Source organism: Engystomops pustulosus, chromosome 4, assembly GCF_040894005.1.
Source record: "Engystomops pustulosus chromosome 4, aEngPut4.maternal, whole genome shotgun sequence".
Lineage (NCBI taxonomy): Eukaryota > Metazoa > Chordata > Amphibia > Anura > Leptodactylidae > Engystomops > Engystomops pustulosus.
The window spans coordinates 215,715,602-215,742,681 of record NC_092414.1 but is presented as its reverse complement, the minus strand read 5'-3'; the positions used below and the strand labels follow the sequence as shown (position 1 = coordinate 215,742,681).

The window sequence follows — 27,080 nt, the reverse complement described above, 5'->3', positions numbered from 1 at the left end:
CTCTCTAATGGCAGTTTATGAAAATATATTTAGTTTAGGGGGGTTATTTTGCATGACGGGTTCTCTTTAACATGAAGCAGAGGAAAAAGGTTGATTAAGATGATCGGGGGCCCTGGGCTGAATAAAACATCTACTTCCTGTAATTGTCAGGATCTGAGGCAGTGGACCCGGTTTTCAGCAGAGCCTGCCGCAAAGCAGGTTGGACTTGTTGCACTGTGGTTCCACCAGGTCACCCGGCGTGACTTTGTCCGTGGGGTGGCCAAGGCGAGGTAAATAGACGTTGAGCAGAATTATAGTCGAGGACAGACAGGAGGTCAGGACTGGCAGCACAGGATCAGAGTCGGGGATGAAGGGGAAGGTGGCACCTGACCGCTGGAGCAGACACAGGAAGGCAGACAAGTGAGTTAGGGTGACGGGAAGACGGGGCACAGAGAGGGGCACAACGACAGTAATATGGTACCAGAACCAAAATACTTGGGAAAGGAGAGTGTTTCCTTCGCTAATAAAATACGAAAATTCATTCATTGGTGCGTGCCATGCTCTTTAATAGAATCAGGAGTGAGAACCCTACATGAGCACCATCTAGAATCAAGAGAGTGCGGTATCCCTTGCTCCACAAATGTTGTAGTGAGAAGACATAAATGGGACAACTGGGTTGGTCGCTGGCCGAGATGGGAAGATCAAGAAGGTAGATTCCTTTACTGTCTATGATTCTATGTAAATTATTTTGAAGATCTGCATTTCTAAACACCATCTCTATTTTCACATCTCTTCAAGTAGTCTTCTTCTAGGCCAAGTTTTCTTGATTAATGATCCCCTTACCCGGAACTTATGTTGTGTTTCTTTGAGGTGATAGTTGAAGTAGGGTAAGGGTTTCATTGGAATGAAATCTCTTTCAGAGGTCCTTCATGAGACTTGGTAGTAGCATCTAAACACCCTACAAGCAAATCATGAATTCAATAGCAATATAGTACAATATACAAGGTATTGGCCCACATTTATTAAAGTTTTGCAGTGTGGCTGCACTTAAAGGGGCATTTCGGTGCAAATTCCGACCTTGTTCCTCATTTATTACTGCTACTAGACAGAATTGTGTCGTACACTCTTTGTTAAAGGTGCACCAAAAGAAACGTTGCTGCACACTTCTCGTGCAGTGCAGGGGGAACCAGAATCATGAAAAACCCAGCGCCAGTAATCAGTAATCTGATGCACCCTGCACATTAGTGACTGCACTAATTTAGATAAATATGGCCCATTATTCACAGGTCTGGAATTTGCAAGCTTAAATTTTCTCTTTATTTCTCATCATGAGTTTTTCTTTCGAGTTCATCTCTGGTCTGATCAGTAAAATATAACATTTAGGGAAGAACATACAGATTAACATTGCCCAACTAGATGCCAGGATAGCAAATACCTCCATGGCCACTGTATATTTGCCCTGAGCACTGAGAGAGGCCGGAATAAAAGATATCCAGACACTAAGAAAGGCCAACATACTAAATGTAATAAACTGGGCTTCATTGAAACTGTCTGGGAGTTTTCGAGCCAAGAAGGCCACTATGAAGCTTATGGTGGCCAGAAGAAAGAGATAACTGAGCATGGCCCAAAAAGCAATGGTTGACCCATCATTACAGTCAACGATGATGAGACCTGGTTTAGTTTCAGTGTTGTATTTTGGCGACGGAGGAGCCACTGACATCCAAGTGATGCACAAAATTAACTGAAGAAAAAAGCAAATAAGAATAATTGTGTAGGAGACTCTTAGGGTTGTCCATTTCCTTAGACTACTTCCTGGTCTAGTGGCCATGAAGGCAAAAACCACCATGATGGTCTTAGCCAATATACATGCAACACAGAGAGTGAAGATCAGACCAAAGGACACCTGACGTAGGAGACATCTATCATGATCAGGATAACCAATAAATCCTAGAGAGCAGATAAAGCAGAGACTGAGGGATTGCAGTAGAAGACAACTTAGTGAGTAATTACTGGCCTTCACAAGTGGTGTGTGTTTATAGTGGATGAAAAGAATCCAGATAACAGCTGGGATGAAGGAAGACAATATGCTGGTTGCGACCAAAGAGGCTCCTAAGATATCTTCATAAGACAGGAACTCTATGGGTTTTTGAAGACACCTGGATCTTTCTGGATTTGGCCACTGATCCCATGGACATCTTAAGCAGTTCAAGGAATCTACAATGCAAAAACATTTTTTGTTTGTTGCAACTTTTGAATACAGTGTTATACTTGGTGCAGGGACTTTATTATTTTTACATTAAAGGATATCTAGCCCTTAGTATGTTACAATAAGTTCAATTCAGTTTATTGCCTCTGTTTGCGTCTTTACGATCCTAGAAGTGGGTACCATACACTCACCGGCCACTTTATTAGGTACACCATGCTAGTAAAGGGTTGGACCCCCTTTTGCCTTCAGAACTGCCTCAATTCTTTGTGGCATGGATACAACAAGGTGCTGGAAGCATTCCTCAGAGATTTTGGTCCATATTGACATGATGGCATCACACAGTTGCCGCAGATTTGTCGGCTGCACATCCATGATGCGAATCTCCCGTTCCACCACATCCCAAAGATGCTCTATTGGATTGAGATCTGGTGACTGTGGAGGCCATTTGAGTCCAGTGACCTCATTGTCATGTTCAAGAAACCAGTCTGAGATGATTCCAGCTTTATGACATGGCGCATTATCCTGCTGAAAGTAGCCATCAGATGTTACAGGGTACATTGTGCTCATAAAGGGATGGACATGGTCAGCAACAATACTCAGGTAGGCTGTGGCGTTGTACCAAGGGGCCCAAAGAGTGCCAAGAAAATATTCCCCACACCATGACACCACCACCACCAGCCTGAACCATTGATACAAGGCAGGATGGATCCATGCTTTCATGTTGTTAACGCCAAATTCTGACCCTACCATCCGAATGTCGCAGCAGAAATCGAGACTCATCAGACCAGGCAACGTTTTCCAATCTTCTACTGTCCAATTTCGAAGAGCTTGTGCAAATTGTAACCTCAGTTTCCTGTTCCTAGCTGAGTGGCACCCGGTGTGGTCTTCTGCTGCTGTAGTCCATCTGCCTCAAAGTTCGACGTACTGTGCATTCAGAGAGGCACTCAAATCACCTTTCTTCCCCATACTGATGCTCGGTTTGAACTGCAGGAGATTGTCTTGACCATGTGATTGGCTGATTAGAAATTAAGTGTTAACGAGCAGTTGGACAGGTGTACCTAATAAAGTGGCTGGTGAGTGTATATGCGTCATAGAACACACTCAAAAATAAAGTTATCCATTTATATTCACTATATTCCTCACCCCCCCCCCCATACTACAGTTACATGAGGTTCTTCCAACACTATAGTCAACTATAGCTGCATAATGGAGTTGGTGACCTTCATTATTTTACCAGGTAGGTCACCTTAAAAGACTAACTTTGAGGATTCCCAACACTTACACAACCCTTCTCAGTTCCCTTCACTCTTATGAGCTGAGTTGATGTACCAGCCCCAGTCACCACATATGTAACAGCGCGTCTTGCGTCCCACCTTTAATGAGTTATCCTCACGTAAAAATGTTAACATTTTGGAAAATCCTTTGAACGCAATGGACCATTATGAAGTATCACCTGTCTGATTTGAGATCTCTCCTTGTAGACATGGCACACAGGCAAAGCAACATGTAGGTTTCCCTTGTAGGGCGGCTTTCCTGAATCCCACGGAGCAACTGTCACTACAACGTGAGGACGGGACCTGGAGACACAAACAATTTCATTCTATGACCTCAGTTATCATGTACAGAAAAGTAAAATCTAATACGGTGGATATGGAAACAACGGAGGGGTTCTGTCAAATATTGTCACCAGAAAATAACAGGATGTCTCCTCATGATAGGTCCTGGAGCAGGGAATAAGAGTAAAGCATGCTGGGACGGCAATACTTTTCCTTTACCAGTAACCATGGCTATTGTTTACTAAGGTTCTTGTTTAGAATCCCCCAAATCATCCAGATCCTGTTAAATAATCATTATTGTGTCTCTTTCTGCCCACCTGTTTACTCCCCAGGTTCCACACGATGAGACTTGAGTTCATGGTCAGAGCTCGAGATGGAAGGGCCTTAAAGTTGTAGTTGCCTATCTTCACTTGTGTCATGGTCCCGTCTGCCTTCAGCTGCCAGTTGACAACTGCGTAAACTCTTGAAGGATCTCCATTATCATCGAAAAATTTTTTATTCACTCCATTAACGTTGAGCCTGACCCTTTTCATGTAGTAAGTGAGCTACAATGGAAGAGCAGATTTAATTCATAACAAAGGAAATCACTAGCAATAACGTTATGACACAGATCAAATAAAGGATCAGATGATATTGGGTAAGAGGGATGTGACAGACCAGCTGCCTACATAAATCTTATAGGTCATGTATCTGAAAAATGAGCCATCGATATGTGGTGGAGATGGTTATAGGCCCCCTGTAAATGTGTTTGCTGCGACCGGTAGTGGAATGTTATATAGCCAGGGCAGTAAGCTTTTTAGGGAGCCTAGGGCCACCCAAACCGCCCATTAAATTTTCTACTGAGATGGACCTTGATCCATAAGATCCTTGTACATCTGTTCCTGCTCTTATTACACATGTATACAAAAGCTTTTTCAGATCCTTTGAAGGTCCTCCAAAGGTCCTGAAGCACAGACCAGAGAGATCGCAGGGCTGGAGGCCGGGAGGGAGCGGGGAGGTAAGTACATGTTTATTTTTTTTGCCCCGCCACCCAATGATTTTTCTATACCCTTGGACAACGCCTTTAAGTTTTTCATAAATAGTTGGGCCTCCTTTTTACAGCATCCTTCCCATATTTTCTACTCTCTTTATACTCCACGGAAAATGTTCTATGCCTGTTGCTTCCTAAATAGTAAAGCTACCCCTTTGGTGTTTCTCAAAGAGTAATAGTGCTACTTTTATTATTTTCAGAATAAAGTCCATGTACTCCTGCTCCATGGATTAGCCAGTGTAGGGTTAACATTGCTTATATATTGTTTCCCCCACTGCCAGTCACCTGCCGTGCCCAGTATCATCTCTTGTGTCCCTCATCCTCACTGCTCCTCATCGGGGCTCATTTACTAAGGGTCCACGGAGTGCACTTTCATCGGGTTTCCCGCTGATTTCCAATTAGCGCCGCATTTAACAGGGTTTTTTGGCGCATGCGATCGGATTTTGTGCCAGCGACACAAATCGTGGTGGTGGGGGGGGGGGCGCGACGGACAACCTGACGGATTAAAATGCACAGGATTTAACATTGGAAATTGTGTCGCAAGACACGCACTTACAAGCACTGGGAAGAAGAAAGTGAACTCCGGTGGACCTCGCCGCAGAAGTGACGGATGCAGGAACTCGGGCGAAAGATATTGGTGAATTGCACTAGACTTCATCTTCGTTGGACGGTCTGGATCGGGAATTGCGATAGAACCGGGTAAGTAAATGTGCCCCACTGTCTCCGAAGCCCGTCCAGCTCCCTGGTTATTTAACCTCCTACTTCCTTCATGCGACTCAGCTCCCTAAAGCCCAATGTGAGTCCAATGCGATCCATCATTTCACTGGACTCACACTGAACACATAGCTTTTCAATAGATCTTTTCACAATTTTTTACAAAAAAATGCAGTTTTGCATCACAATCAGACTGGACTCGGAATGAACTACGAAAAACTCTGAACACAATGGCCCACATTTATAAAAAAACAGCGCAGTCTGTACTATGTGCAGTTTGCCTGTGGGGTGTGCAGGGATTCAGGATTTGTCGCACACGTTCTTCTATAATCTGTTGCCCCCTGCTGCTTGGGAAGCGGGCACCAATTTTTTTTTCGGGGCAATACCGCAGAATTCTGGCGCACGTCAGTATTTATTGTGGCGGACGGTCCGACTTAGCAGTAACAGCCCCTTTAGGTGACATTTTTTTGTCTTTCTCAGACACAGAGCAGCCGCGACACAAAACTGGTGCAGACACTTTATAAACACATGTACAAACCGTTGGTGCAAAGTCAGACACCAAACTGGCGCAAACATGTTAATAAATGTGGGCCAATCTGACCAAATTTGCATGATTATCACTCAGCAAAGTCGTGCAATTTTCAACACAGTTCACGGGCAAGAGGCCTAATCACCGCTCCTCCGTCTGTTCCCTGTCTCCTGGTCCACTGCTATTCACTCTTTGACCACCCTCAGAGGTTTTAGCCTCATCTTACCACTCATGCTCCGAGATGTGGCCCTAAGTCAAATTGGTTGAAAAGCATAGTTGTTCTACATGTGAGAAATGATGCTTAAGACATGTTATGGTGTCATCACAAAAGATCTAGTAGGAGCTGAGGACACCTTGGTGGCCCTACTCTAGGGAGGAGACTTACCAACAACCAACAGAGAAGGTCTTTACAAAGCAGTGAAGCAACTGATGCCAGGAGGGGAATAACTGGAGTATTCCACTCTTGCTTGGCAAAGAAAAGTCTTTCGTTGGAAAAGAAAGTGTCCCTGAAATCAAACAGGCCTAAAAGAAGTCATGAATAGAGATGAGCGAACATGCTCGTCCGAGCTTGATGCTCGGTCGAGCATTAGGGTACTCGAAACTGCTCGTTACTCGGACGAATACTTCGCCCGCTCGAGAAAATGGCAGCTCCCGCCGTTTTGCTTTTTGGCGGCCAGAAACAGAGCCAATCACAAGCCAGGAGACTCTGCACTCCACCCAGCATGACGTGGTACCCTTACACGTCGATAGCAGTGGTTGGCTGGCCAGATCAGGTGACCCTGGGATAGACTAGCCGCTGGCCGCGCTGCTCGGATCATTCTGTCTCTGGATGCCGCTAGGGAGAGAGCTGCTGCTGGTCAGGGAAAGCGTTAGGGTGTTCTATTAGCTTACTGTTAGGCAGGAGTGATTCTCAAAGAACCCAACAGCCCTTCTTAGGGCTACAATAACGTTCTACTTTTTTTATTTTAATTTGCATCTTTTACCATTTTGTGAGGAATTAGCAGGGGGACTTGCTACCGTTGTGTTTAGCTCTTAGTGGCACACATATCCATAGCAAAGACCGAAGTGGGAAAATTCAGTAGGGGTTGGATTTCTATTAGGCAATAACTCAGTGTCATCTCATCTGGCATAGTAGTGTGCTTCCTTTGATACTTGGCTAGAAAATAGCCATAGGAGAATACAAACAGCTTCTTGAAGCCTACAGTAGCGTTCTATATATTTGATTTCTGGTTGATCTGCTGGTGGCTGTAGTTTCTGCAGTGCATGTACTTGCCAATTCTGAGCAATTTGTAGTGAGACTTGCGACCGCTGTGTTCTGCGCTTAGTGGCGCACATATCCATAGCAAAGGCCGAAGTGGCAAAATTCAGTAGGGGTTGGATTTCTATTAGGCAATAACTCAGTGTCATCTCATCTGGCATAGTAGTGTGCTTCCTTTGATACTTGGCTAGAAAATAGCCATAGGAGAATACAAACAGCTTCTTGAAGCCTACAGTAGCGTTCTATATATTTGATTTCTGGTTGATCTGCTGGTGGCTGTAGTTTCTGCAGTGCATGTACTTGCCAATTCTGAGCAATTTGTAGTGAGACTTGCGACCGCTGTGTTCTGCGCTTAGTGGCGCACATATCCATAGCAAAGGCCGAAGTGGCAAAATTCAGTAGGGGTTGGATTTCTATTAGGCAATAACTCAGTGTCATCTCATCTGGCATAGTAGTGTGCTTCCTTTGATACTTGGCTAGAAAATAGCCATAGGAGAATACAAACAGCTTCTTGAAGCCTACAGTAGCGTTCTATATATTTGATTTCTGGTTGATCTGCTGGTGGCTGTAGTTTCTGCAGTGCATGTACTTGCCAATTCTGAGCAATTTGTAGTGAGACTTGCGACCGCTGTGTTCTGCGCTTAGTGGCGCACATATCCATAGCAAAGGCCGAAGTGGCAAAATTCAGTAGGGGTTGGATTTCTATTAGGCAATAACTCAGTGTCATCTCATCTGGCATAGTAGTGTGCTTCCTTTGATACTTGGCTAGAAAATAGCCATAGGAGAATACAAACAGCTTCTTGAAGCCTACAGTAGCGTTCTATATATTTGATTTCTGGTTGATCTGCTGGTGGCTGTAGTTTCTGCAGTGCATGTACTTGCCAATTCTGAGCAATTTGTAGTGAGACTTGCGACCGCTGTGTTCTGCGCTTAGTGGCGCACATATCCATAGCAAAGGCCGAAGTGGCAAAATTCAGTAGGGGTTGGATTTCTATTAGGCACTAACTCAGTGTCATCTCATCTGGCATAGTAGTGTGCTTCCTTTGATACTTGGCTAGAAAATAGCCATAGCAATAGGATAGGATTGTTTGGTTTTAAAAACTCAAAAAAAAACAAAAAACACAAAAAAAAAAAAAAAACACAAAAAAACACAAAAAAAAACAAAAAGAAGTAAAAAAAAAAAAAAAGTTATAACTCTCATTTTAAAAATGTTTAACCCGAGGGCTAGGGGTAGAGGACGAGGGCGGGGACGTGGGCGTCCAACTACTGCAGGGGTCAGAGGCCGTGGTCCTGGGCGGGGTGAGACACCACCTGCTGATGAGGGAGCAGGGGAACGCCGCAGAGCTACACTCCCTAGGTTCATGTCTGAAGTTACTGGGACTCGTGGTAGAGCACTGTTGAGGCCAGAACAGTGCGAACAGGTGATGTCGTGGATTGCTGACAATGCTTCGAGCAATTTGTCCACCACCAGTCAGTCTTCCACGCAGTCCACCCATGTCACCGAAATCCCCACTCCTCCAGCTCCTGCACCTCAGCCTCCTCCCCCCCAGTCTGCCCCCTCCCAGGAAAATTTGGCATTTGAACCGGCATACTCTGAGGAACTGTTTTCTGGACCCTTCCCACAGTCACAAACCACTTGTCCGGTTGCTGCTGAGCAATTTTCCGATGCCCAGGTTTTCCACCAGTCACAGTCTGTGGGTGATGATGACCTTCTTGACGTAGTGGAAGTGTGTAAAGAGGTGTCCGACGATGAGGAGACACGGTTGTCAGACAGTGGGGAAGTTGTTGTCAGGGCAGGAAGTCCGAGGGGGGAGCAGACTGAGGGATCGGAGGATGATGAGGTGACAGACCCAAGCTGGGTTGAGAGGCCGGGTGAACACAGTGCTTCTGAGACGGAGGAGAGTCCTCGACCTGAACAGGTTGGAAGAGGCAGTGGTGGGGCCAGACGGAGAGGCAGGGCCAGAGCTGGTGCATCAGCGCCACTGTCAACTAGTGAAGCTCCCGTGGTGAGGGCTCTTGCGGCGAGGGCTAGATCTTCAGAAGTGTGGAGGTTCTTTAAGGAAACACCGGATGACCGACGGACTGTGGTGTGCAACATTTGCCAAACCAGGCTCAGCAGGGGTTCCACCACTACTAGCTTAACTACCACCAGTATGCGCAGGCATATGAATGCTAAGCACCCCACTCAGTGGCAACAAGCCCGTTCACCTCCGGCCGTGCACACCACTGCTCCTTCCCCTGTGTCAGCTGCTAGTCAGCCCCCTGCCCAGGACCCTGGCACAAAAACCCCATCGTCGCCTCCACGATCCTCCACAGCATCCACCAGCGTTCAGCTCTCCATACCCCAGACGCTGGAGCGGAAACGCAAATATAGTGCAACCCACCCGCACGCCCAAGCCCTTAATGTGCACATCTCCAGATTGCTTAGCCTGGAGATGCTGCCCTATAGGCTAGTAGAGACCGAGGCCTTTCGCAACCTCATGGCGGCGGCCGCCCCTCGGTATTCGGTCCCCAGCCGCCACTACTTTTCCCGATGTGCCGTCCCAGCCCTGCACCAGCACGTGTCAGACAACATCATCTGTGCCCTGACCAACGCCGTTTCTGACAAGGTCCACCTGACCACGGACACGTGGACGAGTGCTGCCGGGCAGGGCCACTATATATCGCTGACGGCACATTGGGTTAACTTGGTGGAGGCTGGGACCGAGTCTGACCCTGGGGCTGCTCATATACTGCCGACGCCGAGGATTGCGGGGCCTACCTCGGTCCAGGTGTTTCAGGCCTACTATGCCTCCTCCTCCTCCCACCCCTCCTCCACCTCCTCCTCCGAACTACCATCCGTGGGCACGGCGCCATCAGTCGGTAGCTCTAGGCACAGCAGCAGTGCCGTCGCTAAGCGACAGCAGGCGGTGCTCAAACTGCTGAGCCTAGGCGACAAAAGGCACACCGCCCAAGAGCTATTACAGGGCATCACGGCGCAGACTGATCTGTGGCTGGCACCGCTGAACCTCAAGCCGGGAATGGTTGTGTGTGACAACGGCCGTAACCTGGTGGCGGCTCTGCAACTCGGCAGACTGACACATGTGCCATGCCTGGCCCATGTGTTAAATCTGATAGTGCAGCGTTTCCTCAAGACATACCCCAATCTGTCTGATTTGCTCACGAAGGTGCGCCGCATCTGTGCGCATTTCAGGAAGTCCAGCCCAGATGCTGCCACTCTCAGGGCAGCGCAGCGCCGCCTCCAACTGCCCGCTCACCGACTGTTGTGCGACGTGCCCACGAGGTGGAATTCAACACTGACCATGTTATCCAGAGTTTACCAGCAGCGCAGAGCGATTGTAGACTGCCAGATGTCAACTTCCACCAGAACTGGTAGTCAGGTCAGTCAGCTTCCTCAAGTCTACAATGAGGAGTGGACGTGGATGTCTGATATCTGTCAGGTGCTGAGTAACTTTGAGGAGTCAACACAGATGGTCAGTGGCGATGCCGCCATCATCAGCCTCACCATCCCGCTGCTTGGCCTGTTGAAAAACTCTCTGGTCAGCATGAAGTCGGAAGCTTTGCGCTCGTCACAAGAGACGGGGGAAGAATATTCCCTTGTTGATAGCCAAAGCACCCTGAGGTCTGTTTCTCAGCGCATATCGGAGGAGGTGGAGGTGGAGGAGGATGAGGAGGAAGAGGAGGAGAATGTTGGCGAGACACAAGAGGGGACCATTGTTGAGTCCTTCACTGTTCAGCGTGTATGGGCAGAAGAAGAGGAGTTGGAGGAGTTGGAGGAGGAGGAAATGGACAGTCAGGCCAGTGAGGGGAGTGAATTCTTACGCGTTGGTACTCTGGCGCATATGGCAGATTTCATGCTAGGCTGCCTATCCCGTGACCCTCGCGTTCAAAGAATTTATTCCAGCACCGATTACTGGGTGTTCACTCTCCTGGACCCACGGTACAAGCAAAATCTTCCCACTCTCATCCCTGGAGAGGAAAGGAGTGTGAGAATGCATGAATACCAGCAGGCCCTGGTGCACAAGCTGAAACAGTATTTCCCTTCTGACAGCGCTAGCGGCAGAGTGCGTAGTTCTGCGGGACAAGTAGCGAGGGAGAGTAGGCGAGCAGGCAGCTTGTCCAGCACTGGCAAGGGTACGCTTTACAAGGCTTTTGCCAGCTTTATGTCACCCCAGCAAGACACTGTCACCTGTCCCCAGTCTCGGCAGAGTAGGGCTGATCTTTACAGAAAGATGGTGAGGGAGTACGTAGCTGACCATACCATCGTCCTAAATGATCACACAGCTCCCTACAACTACTGGGTTTCAAAGCTGGACATGTGGCACGAACTGGCGCTGTACGCCTTGGAGGTTCTTGCCTGCCCTGCCGCTAGCGTCTTGTCCGAGCGGGTTTTCAGTGCAGCTGGTGGCATCATCACCGATAAGCGTACACGCCTGTCGACTGACAGCGCTGACAGGCTGACGCTTATTAAAATGAATAAAGGCTGGATTTCTCAGAATTTCCAATCTCCACCAGGTGAAGGAAGCTCAACCTGAATAATTGATCCACTCCTCCTCCTCCTCCTCATTTTCCTCCTTCTCCTCCTCTTTGTATAGTAAAGCAGAGGAAAATGGCTATTTTTTGACAGGGCCCACTGGCTCTTGCTATAGTACTTCATGCATTTAATTTTTCTGGAGGGCCACCTACCCGGTCCTCTGTTTGAAACAATTTTTGTGAGTGCCACATACAGGCACTCAATCTATTCCATTTTTCTGGAGGGCCACCTACCCGGTCCTCTGTTTTAAAAAATTTTTGGGACTGCCACATACAGGCACTCAATCTATTCCATTTTACTGGAGGGCCACCTACCTGCTCCTCTGGTTTGAAACATTTTTGGGACTGCCACATACAGGCACTCAATCTATTCCATTTTACTGCAGGGCCACCTACCTGCTCCTCTGGTTTGAACAATTTTTGGGACTGCCACATACAGGCACTCAATCTATTCCATTTTACTGGAGGGCCACCTACCTGCTCCTCTGGTTTGAAACATTTTTGGGACTGCCACATACAGGCACTCAATCTATTCCATTTTACTGCAGGGCCACCTACCTGCTCCTCTGGTTTGAACAATTTTTGGGACTGCCACATACAGGCACTCAATCTATTCCATTTTACTGGAGGGCCACCTACCTGCTCCTCTGGTTTGAAACATTTTTGGGACTGCCACATACAGGCACTCAATCTATTCCATTTTACTGCAGGGCCACCTACCTGCTCCTCTGGTTTGAACAATTTTTGGGACTGCCACATACAGGCACTCAATCTATTCCATTTTACTGGAGGGCCACCTACCTGCTCCTCTGGTTTGAAACATTTTTGGGACTGCCACATACAGGCACTCAATCTATCCCATTTTACTGGAGGGCCACCTACCTGCTCCTCTGGTTTGAAAAATGTTTGGGACTGCCACATACAGGCACTATCCAAATTAAATTGTCTCCATAGCAGCCTCCACACGTTGTCTCCATTGCTACCTCCAAAAGTCGTCCATATAGCTGCCTCCATACATCGTCCCTTTATCAAACGAGGTGTGTCAGGCAGAAATTTGGGTTGTTTTCATGGATTCCACATCAAAGTTGTTAACTTTGTCGCCACCCTGCTGTGTTATCCACAAAATATACTGGCAAACTTTTACCATTTAGGGATATTATTTCAGCGCTTCTTGCGCATCTGTTTACATTCCCCTCACCCGGCATATCCTAAACTTATAAGAACGCTACTACACTTGATCTTATACAAAAGGTTCTTAGAAGTGCTGTTTGGGGAGTAGCCTAGAGACAGGGGCTTGGATTGGCGAAAGCTCGCCTGGCAGCGGAACGCCAGCTCCATGCGCATCATGCGCTTCTTGCGCATCTGTTTACATTCCCCTCACCCGCCATATCCCAAACTTATAAGAACGCTACTACACTTAACTTGGTGCAGGCTGGGACCGAGTCTGACCCTGGGGCTGGTCATATACTGCCGACGCAGAGAATTGCGGGGCCTACCTCGGTCCAGGTCTCAAAGGCCTACTATACCTCCTCCCACCCCTCCTCCACCTCCTCCTCCTCCGAATTACCATCCGTGGGCATGGCGCCATCAGTCGGTAGCTCTAGGCACAGCAGCAGTGCCGTCGCTAAGCGATAGCAGGCGGTGCTGAAACTGCTGAGCCTAGGCGATAAAAGGCACACCGCCCAAGAGCTATTACAGGGCATTCCACATCAAAGTTGTTAACTTTGTCGCCACCCTGCTGTGTAATCCACAAAATATACTTGCAAACTTTTACCATTTAGGGATATTATTTCAGCGCTTCTTGCGCATCTGTTTACATTCCCCTCACCCGCCATATCCTAAACTTATAAGAACGCTACTACACTTGATCTTATACAAAAGGTTCTTAGAAGTGCTGTTTGGGGAGTAGCCTATAGACAGGGGCTTGGATTGGCGAAAGCTCGCCTGGCAGCGGAGCGCCAGCTCCATGCCAAGATCCAACTAACATAGTTTTAACTGCAGCACCTTTAATCTACTACTAGTTCACTGCCTCCATACATGGTCCCCTTATCAAACGAGCTGTGTCAGGCAGAATTTTGGGTTGTTTTCATGGCTTCCATGTTAACTTTGTCGCCACCCTGCTGTGTAATCCACAAAATATACTGGCAAACTTTTATCATGTACCGATATTATTTGAGCGCTTCTTGCTCACCTCCTTTGGTTCCTCTCTGCCACCCATTGGTTTGAAGCCTGAGTCCATTTAGGGTATGTCGCCATGACACTCTCTAGCCTGCTGCCGCTGCCTCTGCATGCCGTCCCCTATAGTGTCAGGGTCAATTATTGGATGTTTTAGATGCTATCTAGCTTCATTCTGTCACTCTGTCATGGCCATGCTGTTGCCCATAATTTTGGCATAATGGTGCGATTAGGCAGCCTCAGAGGCATCCATGCATGCTGCCCCTGCTGTTTCCTGTCCATTTCCGTGGTGTTTCCATCCTTTTCTGAGGTTCCCAGGTGTTTGGCCAAGCTTCCCTGTGCAGAGCCTTGGTCCCCTTGAAAAATGCTCGAGTCTCCCATTGACTTCAATGGGGTTCGTTATTCGAGACGAGCACTCGAGCATCGGGAAAAGTTCGTCTCGAATAACGAGTACCCGAGCATTTTAGTGTTCGCTCATCTCTAGTCATGAACCTTGAGGTATATGTAAGTAATTTTGCTATGATGAACAGATTACACTGGACTCAACCGATCTCTTTTATCAGCTGACCATGCCTCCACCCAATGAGGGCTGTTGTTCTTTTCTACACCTGCCGGCAGCCATTTTTACAGGTCCTTACAGTGCTGATGTCCACATTTTTCTGTCCTATTTATGCCCCAGTGTTGTTTTTCCTTTTGTACCCCATAGTGTTTTGTTTCTGTGATGTTCTCTTTGTTTTCCCATAGTCAACCTTTCCTGCCTTGCCAGCCACCTATGTGCTGCAGTGATGTCCTGATGATGAGCAGTAGAGGATGTGATTACACTGAAGCACTTGTTCAGGGATACAAAACAATTGGGTCCAAAATCAAGAAGATATGACCCGGATGCCCAATGCTATTAATGCCATTGCAAACCAGAGAGAAGAAAAAGTCCATTGTCACACAGGTGCATGACTCGTTATATCCCAGAGCTATGATTACTCTCTGATACTAACGAGCCTGTGTGACCATGGTCAGATTTCTATCCACAGGAAGTAAACATAGAAGCTTTCTATAGAATGACAGCAAGAATTGACACAGAAACTACCATATATATCTGAGTATAAGCCGAGGCACCTAATTTAACCACATAACACTAGGAAACTGTATTGACTCGAGTATAAGCCCGAAATGCCCCATGCCGCGCCCTCCAGTAATGAAATGCCCCATGCAGTACCCCCCAGTAATGAAATGCCCCATGCAGTTCCCCCCAGTAATGAAATGCCCCATGCAGTGCCCCCCAGTAATGAAATGCCCCATGCAGTTCCCCCCAGTAATGAAATGCCCCATGCAGTGCCCCCCAGTAATGAAATGCCCCATGCAGTTCCCCCCAGTAATGAAATGCCCCATGCAGTGCCCCCCAGTAATGAAATGCCCCATGCAGTTCCCCCAGGAATGGAATGCCCCATGCAGTGCCCCCCAGTAATGAAATGCCCCATGCAGTTCCCCCCAGTAATGAAATGCCCCATGCAGTGCCCCCAAGTGATTAAAAACTCTGCAGTATATGCATTCATTTGGCCCTAAAATGTACACATTCACAAAAGATAAAAAGAGAAAAAGTTCTTTATAATTTGTTAAGAAACTCTCCCCGGGGACACCCCTATTTGTGGACGTTACATTGTATGGGCACACATCAAGGCGCAAAATGAATGGAGGGCCATAGCAGCCAGTTTTACCCTACAGGATTAATCATTTTTTAGCTAGTGCATTGGCACTTTTGTGAGTTGTAAAACATTTTTTCCGTTAATGTGGCCGTGCGAGGGTTTACTTTTTGCAGGATGGGATGCAGGAGATGATGGTGGACTCTGTCCTATTGATGACAATTTGTTAACCAGAATTGATGTAGAAATAACATCAATTCTGTCATTGATTTTTGACTTTTCTTTGGTGTTCACTAGGTATACCCTAAGTAACATGTTATCTTTCATCTATGGGTCAGTATGATTAAGGTAGTGGCAGATCTTTTACACTTTCTTCCATTTTACTAATTTTGTAGAATAAAACCTAACGTGGGAGGAAATCTATCATTTTTATTTTTTGGTCTATAGAGGTGATTGGGAGCTTGTTTTTTGCAAGATATGCTGTAATTTACAATAATACTGTATTGGTATAGATTTGTTTTATTGATCACTTTTTATTGCATTTTATGCGCATTAATGTTTTTTTTTATCATGCAGGGTTTTTTTTTTTTATAAAGGTCATTAAAGATGCAGTGCAGTGTTAGGTTTGTATGGTTTTTTTCCCTTTTTTATGTTGTCATTTTTATACTTATAGGGATTTTGGGGGAATTTGTAGGAGGTTGCTTTTTTATTTGTCCCATTATGGGAAGATGCTGATGATGCTGATGAAGGGTATCAGAACTGTCAGCCTAAGCAATTGCATGGTGCTGTCTTTACAGACATTTACTATGGACAGCTCCAGGGTCTTAGATTGGTCCTCAGGGCTGCCTCATCAACAATCGGCACCCGTGAGAAGCAGCGAGGGTGATGGGGGGCGGGGTTGAATGCGATCATACTGGAATCCAACAAGTGTCACCCCTATGTTTCCCAATGCCTGTTTAGCTCCAATGATGAGCTAGAAGATATACATGCACATCATGGAATGCTAATTGCTCCATGATGTACCTGTACATCAGGAACATTAAGGGGTTAGTTTTCTATCTAATTATATAGAAATCAATTATATGTATAATTACCTGCCATGGTTTGAAATTCCAAATATCTGCACAGGTCCCATTAGAAAAAGGCCCTTCACCCATCTTACAGCTTCTGAGATCTTCCAAAGCTTTGGCTATGACATGGACAGCAGTAAACGTATGATAAGTTGACTTCAAGCTGGCGATGTAGTTGGAATTATTCTTGACTTCTTCTACTCGTTCTAATCCTGTGCACATCTTCACTGGGTTTACTGAAGGAACTGTTTGGTTTTGAGGGAAAAACTGGCAGGAGAAGACTTTCTCCCAATACATCCTGGTCCATGTTGCAGTCTTAGTGGTAGATGGATGGATGTTGGCCAGGAACTGGCTTAATCCAGGGACAACAAAATCTTCAGTGGCTAAGCAAAGACTTCCAGATAAAACTGGGGAATATTGGCTTTGTGACAATAACACTGACCGGGACCATCCTGCATTCCCAATAAAAATCTTACCCGTAACATTCAACTTTTGTAACTCGTTAATTATTACAGCAAATTCAACGTCTGTAGAAAAAACAACCACAACTGAAGCAGAAGACTCTTTTATGGTCCTCACGATATGAGGAGCGTTGAGGTCAGGTTGGCCGAGTAGAATATATTCTATGAAGGCCACACAGGCTCCAACCTTGACTATTTCTTCTTTTATCGGCTGAATTCCCTGAAGACCATAATCACTATCAAGAGCCACAAGACCAATCCAGGTCCAGCCAAAGCTCAGAATCAGCTGAGACAATCCATAAGATTGGACCTTGTCACTCAAGACAGTCCTGAAGAAGGATGGAAACACTTTCTTGTTACTTAGGGCAGAAACACTTGAGAATGCGCTGATCTGAAAATGTAAAAAAATATATAACATATAATAGCATAAGATTTTGGTTACCTACAGCAAATTGGTTGGGGGGGGGGGGGGCGGGAACAATCCTTACATGGGGAGTGCCATATGAAAATTCTATCATATAAATTAAAGTTGCCGTAACAAGTAAGAAAGTTATCATCTATCCTGTTCTGTAGTTGTTTTTCGAGAGTCCTAGTAGACCTCCACTGGGGATAGGAGACAACTACCCTAAGTACATTGTTAATGTAAATTGGATCAGGTTATTAGATAGAACAGTGGAGGGAACATTTCTGGGGAGTATGGATCTACACCAGTATGAAGGTCTCTCCAAGGAAAATGGGTCCCAGTTATATAAGCACATTGATGCAATCTAAGTCATAATTTTATGACTTCTAAAGCTTTTCCTTACCTGTGGGTATCTGAAGGTCCCCAAAACATGAGCTACAATGATTGAATTGTAGGAAATTGTGGCCCCAATTGTAACAGTGAACAGTGGCCTAGAATTACACTGGGTTCCAGCGATAGAGGTCCTAGAGTCCGTCAGGTACTGTAAAGCTCCTTGTAAATCAAAGTGAGATATATCACATGTGTCATACATCTGGAATCCTAATGTCACGTTTGCCAAAATATTGGGATCTTTGTTAAATTCCTCAATTGCAAACAAAAATGCCTGGAGCCGCTGATAATATTCAAGGCTGAATCTGTAAAAAGAGAAAAAATTAGTATAAAGCAGGTGGGATGGGGAGGTAAGTTTAAAAAAAAAAGAAAGCTGTACTCACCTCCTCCGGCGATCTTGGGGTCCTGCGCCGCCGTGTCACTGGTCCCCGCCCATGTCTGTTTACAGTGGCACGGAAGCTCCGCTGAGTTCGACTTCCGGTCCGACTCGTCCCTATATCTCAGCACTGGGAATAGCGTAGGGTGGGCATGGCCAACCACCTCGGCCAGCTGGAAGTCGAACTCAACGGAGCTTCCATGACCTTGTAAATAAAGAGGGGCACAGACCAGCGAGACAGCAGCATGGGACCCACAGACCAATGGCGGAGGTGAGTAAAGGTTCCTTTTTTTAAAACTTTCCTCCCCAGCCCGCCTGCCTGTTTTTTGCAATAGACGGACAACCCCTTTAAAAGAATAATTAACATTTGCTTTTTGCCCAATTTGCCTGCAGTTCTCTAAAAATCCATTCTGTACTTCCTTTGGCCACCCTGTAGTGCTAGTTTATCAGCCGCATTCACAATGATAGCATGATAATAGTGCCATACTTCAGCGAAATTATACTTCTATATGGTTTCCAAAGGAGATTTCTACCTCTTTGAATTTCACAGTTTTATGTATAAAAATCATTAAAAAACGTGATTAGACAAGTCGTGAGATTAAAACATTCAAGACAGATGACAATGTTCTCAGGAGCGATTGTTCTAGCAAATTCACCCCAAGGTCAGATTATGCATACAAATTGAAAAAGTCCAAGAGCGTAATTCAGGACTCTACAGGCCTCAGTTAGTAGGTTAAATGTTCAAGTTCAAGTACAGTTAGGAAAAGACTGGGCAAGTATGGGTGGAAGGGTTGGCAAGAGGAAGACTCTTCTTTCTAAAATGAAAGTGATAAGGATTTAATATTACCACTGTGCAAGGCTTGTTTCTCAGTACTATAGAACAAAAGATTGGGGCTTCTGAAGTGACACTCCCCCTGCAACTACTAAACTTGACTCGTCTATTGTGCCTGACTCATATGTGACAAGTCATATGTGCCTGATTTGACATAAAAGAGAAAATTCTAGAAAGGACATTTCATACTCTACCTAATGGGGTTGGTAGTTTAGTTTAGTTTCGTTTGGTAAAACCTGGTGTTAGGTTCCCTTTAAAGCTATTTTTAAGGATTTATATTAGCATTAAAAAGTTAAGCATTAACATTAACAAAATGTAATTCATATTTAAACTCACTTTTGACTTTCTTTATCTCCGACATTGGAATTGTCTTTGGAATAATTTATGCAAATGGTTTGAGACCAAAGATCTTTAATTAGGAAAATGGAAACCTGATTGGATTCTCTGTGCTATACTCTTACACATGGAGGTCAAAGGTCAAGAGATGGAAATAAAATCAGTAACAATTTATCGTGGAATAATGGAGACCTACTTACAATCTGCAGGTCGTCTTGGGTGGCCGGACATTGAAGGAAAGTTTTTGGTAGATCTTGTTGGAGTAAATAGATGATAAAACTCCGATCATGATGTCTCCACGTTGGTTTATCCCCTCTAGGTCTGACGTGGGGGGCAATTTACACATCTGACCGGTGGTTGGAATAACTGACAGCAGGTGTAACAGAAGGACATTCAGAATTTTCGGATACATGTTATATGTCTAGTAGTGATGCATTAACCGAGCTGTGAAGAAGACGTAAAGGAGAAGGTATCACACAATACAGAAGATTATAACCTCGGTGTCATCAGATAATTTTTTTATTTCATTTTTTTTAATGAATTATTATTGCAACATCTATTTTAAAAACATGGAAGCCAATCTTGTAATTCCTGTGAAATATGAATTTGTGTAGAATTGTAGAATGCAGATAAAAAAGGGAAATCTAATTTTGAAAATATAAAATGTATTCAAATGCCTAATATACAAGGACGGTATTATACATGTAAGACACAAGTATTGGGAGTTCTGTTTAAGTTTTTTGTAACAAAATAGGCATATGAAAACTTTCTTTTTTCTTCTTTTTTTTGGGCCGGATTTTCTGCAGACTTACAAAATTCATCATGAATTTGTCATAGGATATTTAATCAATATAAAGACACCAAAATTATATTTGAAAAAAAAAATGTTTTAAATTAATCTTTAAGATTCTTGGTTAAAGTTTTTAGAATTTTTACATATTGTTGAAACGTATTTTGGACCTGTTGATTACATTTTTTTTTTTACTTAGATATTTTTGTACACAATTTTTTATTTTTTCCTACTTATTGTTTTTTAATTATTTTCTGAAATTCCTCGGGATCGTTTAATATTTTATTTGTTTTGCTATGATGAATACGTGAATGCTGGTGTGTAAATCGTGTTGATAGGCTGTAATCTATCTTCTTAAGTAGAATTAAAATGTTAAAAAAGTTAAGTATATAAAATGATTAAAACGTTTAATTTGTGAAATGATCATTTACATAGAATTAAAACTTAAATTTTTTTAAAAAATTGGTAATTTTCTGTTAAAGTGTGAATTTTTAGAGAAGGTTAATAAGGAATTTTTTAGCAAATTGGTACATGGTGTAATATTGTAATGGACTCTCGGAGAGAAATCTGTTTCATACTTACAATTTCCCGGTCTTTAGTCTTTAGTCTCTGTATGTACATAACCTCTCTGGCTCTTTTATAGACCTGTGAGCGCTCTCTCAGTGTCACCCCAGGGGACGGTAAGTTACTGTGATAATGTTATTATAATCATCGATGAGACTTGGGGTTAATATAAAGAATGCGGCGGCGCAGGAGAAGATAATTGGATGATAACTAAGCAGATGTGACCTCTCTGCTCTTTGTTTTCTTACGTCCTGTAAAGGATGGTCACAAAATGAGCAAAAGAAAAATTAGATATTGAAAAAAAAGTAGATTTCACAGGTAACTTTAAGGCTGAAAGTGAAAAACTGCTGTGTGCCCTTCATTCTTTGACTAAATGTAACTCTTTTAATGGTTCTGTGCACAGGGACGCTAAAAAGTAGGGCGAGTCTGTGAGGATCCTCTGACTTCTGAGATCACCGCTTGTGAGCCCCAACTAGGGCTGCCTTGCAGTTTTTGATCTCCGGAAAGTTGGGTGGTTCATTTTGGAGCTCTGTGTTAGACTTAAAAGTGGGTTGATATTGCAGGGGCTGGCCAGTCAGCAGCTGGGGGAGGCTCAAGGGACTGTACAAATTCCCAGAGCTCAGCTCACACTGATTGGGGTAATACCTTGTTCTGTAAACTCAACCTTATCCAGTACAGCTGAGACATGTGGTTCTTAGCTTCTTGCCTGTTTCTGACTACCTGATCTAGTAGTGCTGTTACTAACTCTGTATCCTGAACTGATCTGGTAACTCTAAAACAGTGTGCGCTAAGGCCTTTATCTAGTCCTGCATATTTGCAGCCTGAACCACAGACATGTTAACCGCTAGTCTGTCCAGAACCATGTGTACCTCGAACCTGCCATGAATGATCTCTAGTATGTGTGACATCCACCCAACGGGGCCTGAAACCAACCTGAGGGAAACAGAATTCCTGTTACCTGAGTGACTCACTTGTAGTGCGGCCTAGTGGCAGAGTTGTGTCAAGGGTAGTTTTGCCCAGGAGAACAGACCTTATCCACACCCATCAGGACTAGCGAGGGGATGCCAGAAGACTGAGAGATCCCAGTTAAGTGAAGGATTTCCCCTGGGAAGATGGTGAAGGGGAGGCCTTTGGCATTAGCCACAGAATCCAGGGATCACACGTGGAGACGGATCAGTGGAAATACTTTGTCAGTGCTTCATCTGATCTCTAAGTGAGCAATGCCTCTTGACTGACCCACACTGGTGATCTACCAGTGGCCCCAATGCCTGGTTCTTTGGCAGGGGCCTCCATTAGCATTGTAGGGCCTTCCAATATAGTAATAGTGCTCGATAAGGACTGTTGATTACTATCACTGTGAGTGACTGACACAGCCAATACAGTAGCATGTCCAATTCTAAGACGCAGATTCTAATGATGCAGAGTATAACATGGCCAGGAAACTGTTCACACTCTGATCCAGGAAGGAAGCACTGCTATGTGATAATGTTAGCCCGCTGCTGCGCTTTCATCACATCTATCCTGACTCTGCAGAAAGAAGTGGGCAATTTTCTTTTAAATAGCCACATTTCAGGGGTAAATAGGTGCAGATTAATTATTGGTGAGAGAAATGTAGTAATAATAATAATATGGACCCTGTGACTTTAGGCTATTAAAGAGATGGGCCTGTGACTACTGGCTTATAAAAAGATGGGCCCTGTGACTACCCGCTAAAGAGAGGGCCTACTAGGGTTCAGTGGGACTGTGTGGCACTTTATTGGCTAAAATTGAAGTATTTTTGCTATATTTGCTACTGTGGGGTAATTGTTACTATGTTTGATACAAAAGAGCAATGTTGCTTTATTGGCTACAAAGAGGGCACTGTGACTATGTTGGATGTAGTTGTGGCATAATAGTCATCACTACGGGAGCAAAAGAACAGTATTACGTATGGGATTATAAGGTGGAGGAGATCATGATTTTGTTAAAAGACTAACATTTTTGTGTTGTTAATTCTACAAAGACAAGTCATGGCTGAAAGAAGCTGACATTGAGGCCAGGTAGAAGGAAAAAAAGAGACTCCTCTGGTCAAAGACTTCATCTGTCACACACCAGGTTCATAGTTTCCTTGGTTCTGGTAACACTTCTTTGTAGAAATATTGGTTCTGGTACTGTATCTATGTAGTAAGATTGGGTTTGTTACTGCAGTATTAAGTGAGAAAATAATGTGTGTATTAATTACAAAAGCAAAAAATTATTACAAACATTTTTACCAGTTTACTGTAGATTATAAAATAAATTCACATTCTGAGATGTTCCTTTAATACATTGAAAATATGTTTCTATACGTTAAGGATGTGGTTTTCAAAATTTGTCTTTGCGCATGATATTCCCTTTAGTGTTCAAGGAGGACCTGAAAACTATAATGAAACATTTAGGAAAAAACATGCAGATGACAAGAGCCCAACTTGATGCTAAGATGGCAAATACTTCCATAGCTACAGTGTACTTGCCCTGGGCACTGAGAGAGGCTGGGATATAAGATATCCAGACGCTGAGGAAGGCCAACATGCTGAAGGTAATGAACTGAGCTTCATTGAAACTATCTGGAAGTTTCCGAGCCAGGAAGGCTACTACAAAACTAATGGTGGCCAGAAGAAAGAGATAACCAAGCATAGTCCAGAAAGCTGTAGGCGATCCCTCATTACATTCTACAATAATGAATCCAGGCTTTGTCTCTGCATTATATTGAGGAAATGGAGGTGTTAGGGATAACCAAATGACACACAATAAGAATTGTACCATGAAGCCACCAAATACTATCATGTAGGACACCCATGGCTTGGTCCATTTCCGGAGATTGCTATTTGGTTTAGTAGCCATGAAGGCAATGACTACTATAATGGTTTTGGCCAAAATGCAGGAGATGCAAAGACCAAATACCATGCCAAAGATTGCTTGACGAAGCAAACAGTTCTCCGCCTGTGGATAGCCGATGAAAGCTAAAGAGCTGAGGAAACACAGAGACAGGGAAATGAGCAGGAGACAGCTCAGAGAGTAGTTGTTGGCTTTCACAACAGGGGTGGATTTCTTCATGATGAACAGCCGCAGGATGATGTCTGGAGTTAATGAAGATATGATGCTGGTTATGGTCAATGTAATTCCTAGTGGGTCTTTATAGGAAAGGTACTCCAGGTCTTTGGGAAGGCACTGAGATTTTTGTGGATTTGGCCACTGATCCCATGGGCATTTGAAACAGTTGAAGGAGCCTGTAAGAAAAGAATAATGAATAAACTTATGTCATATGGAAGAAAAAACTAAAATTTTCATTGAAGGGTTTAAGGAAATTTATAAAATATAAAAAAATGTTCCCTTGCCTGGCTATTCTCAGCACTCCCATAAAAGCCACTTTGAAATGGGCATTAAGTTTTGGGGATCCAGGTGCCAGCCTAGAGAAGGTAAGTAGCCGGTCTTAGTACTCTGCTAAGTTCTTCTACGCACTTATAAATTTTGATATGCAGTTAAAAGTTGAACTGGGCTGGGTACTACTACCATTGACCTATATAGTGCAATAGCTGCTATATCTGATAGGGAATAGCTGCAATATCAGAAATTGGACATACGGCAAATTGACGCCCCTAGTTGACTCTTGGCCAATCACAACCGTGGATAGTAGTCATGGGCATAAAGTTGTCGGATTGACTCCATGGCTGTCAAAACAGCAATATATATGGGTCGCATGGGACGCACCCAAACCCTAGTACCTGTACCTAATATTCGGGTCCACTCATCTCTACTTTTAACCCTTGTAAGCCATGTATTTTGATCTCATAGTTTTAACCTTGTGGCTCCATTTTTCACTATTTTGTATCCTGTGCATATCATTTTCGTTCAATTTTTCAGTTATGTCTTGTATATTGAATAAAGAATATCTATCTCTCAAAGAAAAGAAAATGGTGTAAAGCTCTGAAGAATTTTGTTTTTATCCCATCAAAAGTAGACAGAGAAAACCGGACAATGCATGTCCACCTCAACTGGAAGATGCTGTGGCCAGAAGTTTTATGTAGTAATTATGGGCAGTTTGCCACCCAGTTCAGGGCCCAAGGCTTCAAGAGGGACCTTGGTCCCAAAAAACACCAAGCGAGTTCTATACTGTCATGTAGAAGTAAAGGAGAGCCCTCCAGCCGTCTAATACATGGTGGCTCTTGGAACAAATATACCAAGAAACTTAGCGCTGGTACTGTATTTAGTGTATCTGTATCTGGACTTGTGGTAGACCTATAATTTTCATACAGCCCATGGTCAATGGCAATCTTAATCTACTCTGATTGGGCTTCAATGGAAAATTTGTCCCTAATTGTAATGTATTACATATTTTAATAGTCTATTACTTTGTGGAGGACGGATTTTATTTGCCAACTAAGGTTCATGGGAACAGGCGCCACTGAACCCTCTAAACACCTTAGGTTACACCTTTGTCCATCTTTTAATTCACTGTAGACACGATACCATTGGAAATTAAGGTTGAGACATACTTAATTACATGCTTAGTCATAATCTGCTTTGACTAAAGTCTGTGGCTAAAGCCGGTTGCATGTTACTGAGGTCTACTGGAGAAATTACTGAAAGGACATCACCTTCCTTGACATCACAGCCTGATCTGTGGTCATTGGTTAAAGTTGTTCCTCAAAGACTTCCTTCTCTATCCTGCCATATACAATTTCCACACTAAGTTGTTGATATCCCACAAATACCTCGTGTAAAACCAAAACCCATAACATCCTATTTTGTTTTAATCCCCGAGACCAAATCTTCCCAATAACAAATCAGTCCTTATGATGTAGAACTTACCTGTTTCATTGCTGATTTCCCCAAGAGAACATGGGAGGCATTCAAAGCAGCAGGAAGGTTGCCCTGCTTTAGCCGCTTTCCAAAAACCTGGAGGACAATTCTGGCTACAAACCGAAGACGGAACCTTCAAGTTAAGATTTAATAATCAATGTTAATAGTTGTTATGGTCTGGTCCATCTTCTTTCATATACAATACATATGTGATGAACACCCAAAAGAGGAAAGCCCCATCGTCACCACCACCACCATTGCTGACATGGTCAATGTCCATCTAATTCTTCGGATATTTTACCTGAATGTTCTCATCACCCCAACGCAAGATACTTGTGTCAATGGTGAAGACTTGACTTGGAGTTAGTGAAGTATCATAACTTCCAACCTTGACTTGTTTGATGGTTCCTTCAGGATTCAGTTGCCAGTTGACTATGTCGTAGACAGCAGGCGGATCTCCGTTTTCATCAAAGTAAACTTCTCTCCCCCCATTTAACTTCACCCTTACCTTCTTCATATAGCGCAGAAGCTGTAAGGTGAGAAGTGACAAACACTGTGTGAGAGCAGCAAGAAACCATTTAGTGTATATACCGTATTTTTCAGCCTATAAGGCGCACCAAAAATCCTTTAATTTTCTCAGAAATCAAAAGTGCGCCTTATAGGCCAGTGCGCCTTATATATGAACTTATACAGAAATGTGCTACAGACAAGATGTACTGTACAGTTACCAGTGTTTAATAGCTCCATCCACAGAAATTTCATGCACCTTCCCACACAGTATACAGGGTCCCTAGCTCCTAAAGTGCCCTGGCACCACAACTAACATTGTGCCTATTCTGCCCTCCCCTAGCACGGAGAGACCGGAGCCGCCATAGTGCCGACCACTAGGCAATCATCATCATCATCAGTAAGAAATCCCCCATACCTAACAGCCCTGTAACAGGGGAAAGAGAAGGAACCACAGGGAACCCCACAGGAATAACACCCTGGAGGGAAGGAGAAGGGGCAGAGGGAGACCGCTTAACCCCTGCTGCATCACCCTGCATTAACCCCCAGCAGCCCATACCTCTAAGATCGGAGCTCTCTGACACGCTGGTCTGCACAGGTCTGCCACCTGCTGGTCATTTTTAGGTACTGCATTTGATCCTGCGCCTTATACTCCAGTGCGCCTTATATATGAACCTAGATGTCTTAGCAGGCATTTATTAGAGGTGTGCCTTATACTCCAGTGCGCCTTATAGGCCGAAAAATACGGTATACGGTATACGTAATATAAGGTGGAGCTTCCAAGAATGTCTGAATAAAATTGTATTTGGAGCTCATGGACACAGCCGCACTACATCTACACACATGATCCAATATGTTCATCCATCATCAATACATGATGTGAAGAAGTATGTAAGTCCTAATTGAACCCAAC

At 44.3% G+C, this 27,080-nt stretch overlaps 2 protein-coding genes across 2 annotated transcripts in view; both read right to left on the bottom strand.

Moving 5' to 3' along the window:
- Positions 1–1,282: 1,282 nt before the first annotated feature.
- Positions 1,283–19,774, bottom strand: LOC140128589 (extracellular calcium-sensing receptor-like). Its single transcript, XM_072150288.1, has 6 exons — positions 19,686–19,774; positions 17,955–18,246; positions 16,712–17,539; positions 4,059–4,286; positions 3,639–3,762; positions 1,283–2,193 (listed from the first exon to the last, which is right to left on the bottom strand). The coding sequence occupies exons 1-6, from the start codon at positions 19,772–19,774 to the stop codon at positions 1,283–1,285; spliced, it is 2,472 nt and encodes an 823-aa protein (XP_072006389.1).
- Positions 19,775–23,182: 3,408 nt separating this feature from the next.
- Positions 23,183–27,080, bottom strand: part of LOC140128588 (extracellular calcium-sensing receptor-like) — a 33,537-nt gene continuing 29,639 nt past the window's right edge. The window contains exons 4-6 of the mRNA XM_072150287.1: positions 25,962–26,189; positions 25,670–25,793; positions 23,183–24,087 (exon numbers count right to left, since the gene is read on the bottom strand). Of these exons, the coding sequence (XP_072006388.1) occupies positions 23,183–24,087; positions 25,670–25,793; positions 25,962–26,189 (1,257 nt within the window). The remainder of the gene's footprint in view (positions 24,088–25,669; positions 25,794–25,961; positions 26,190–27,080) is intronic.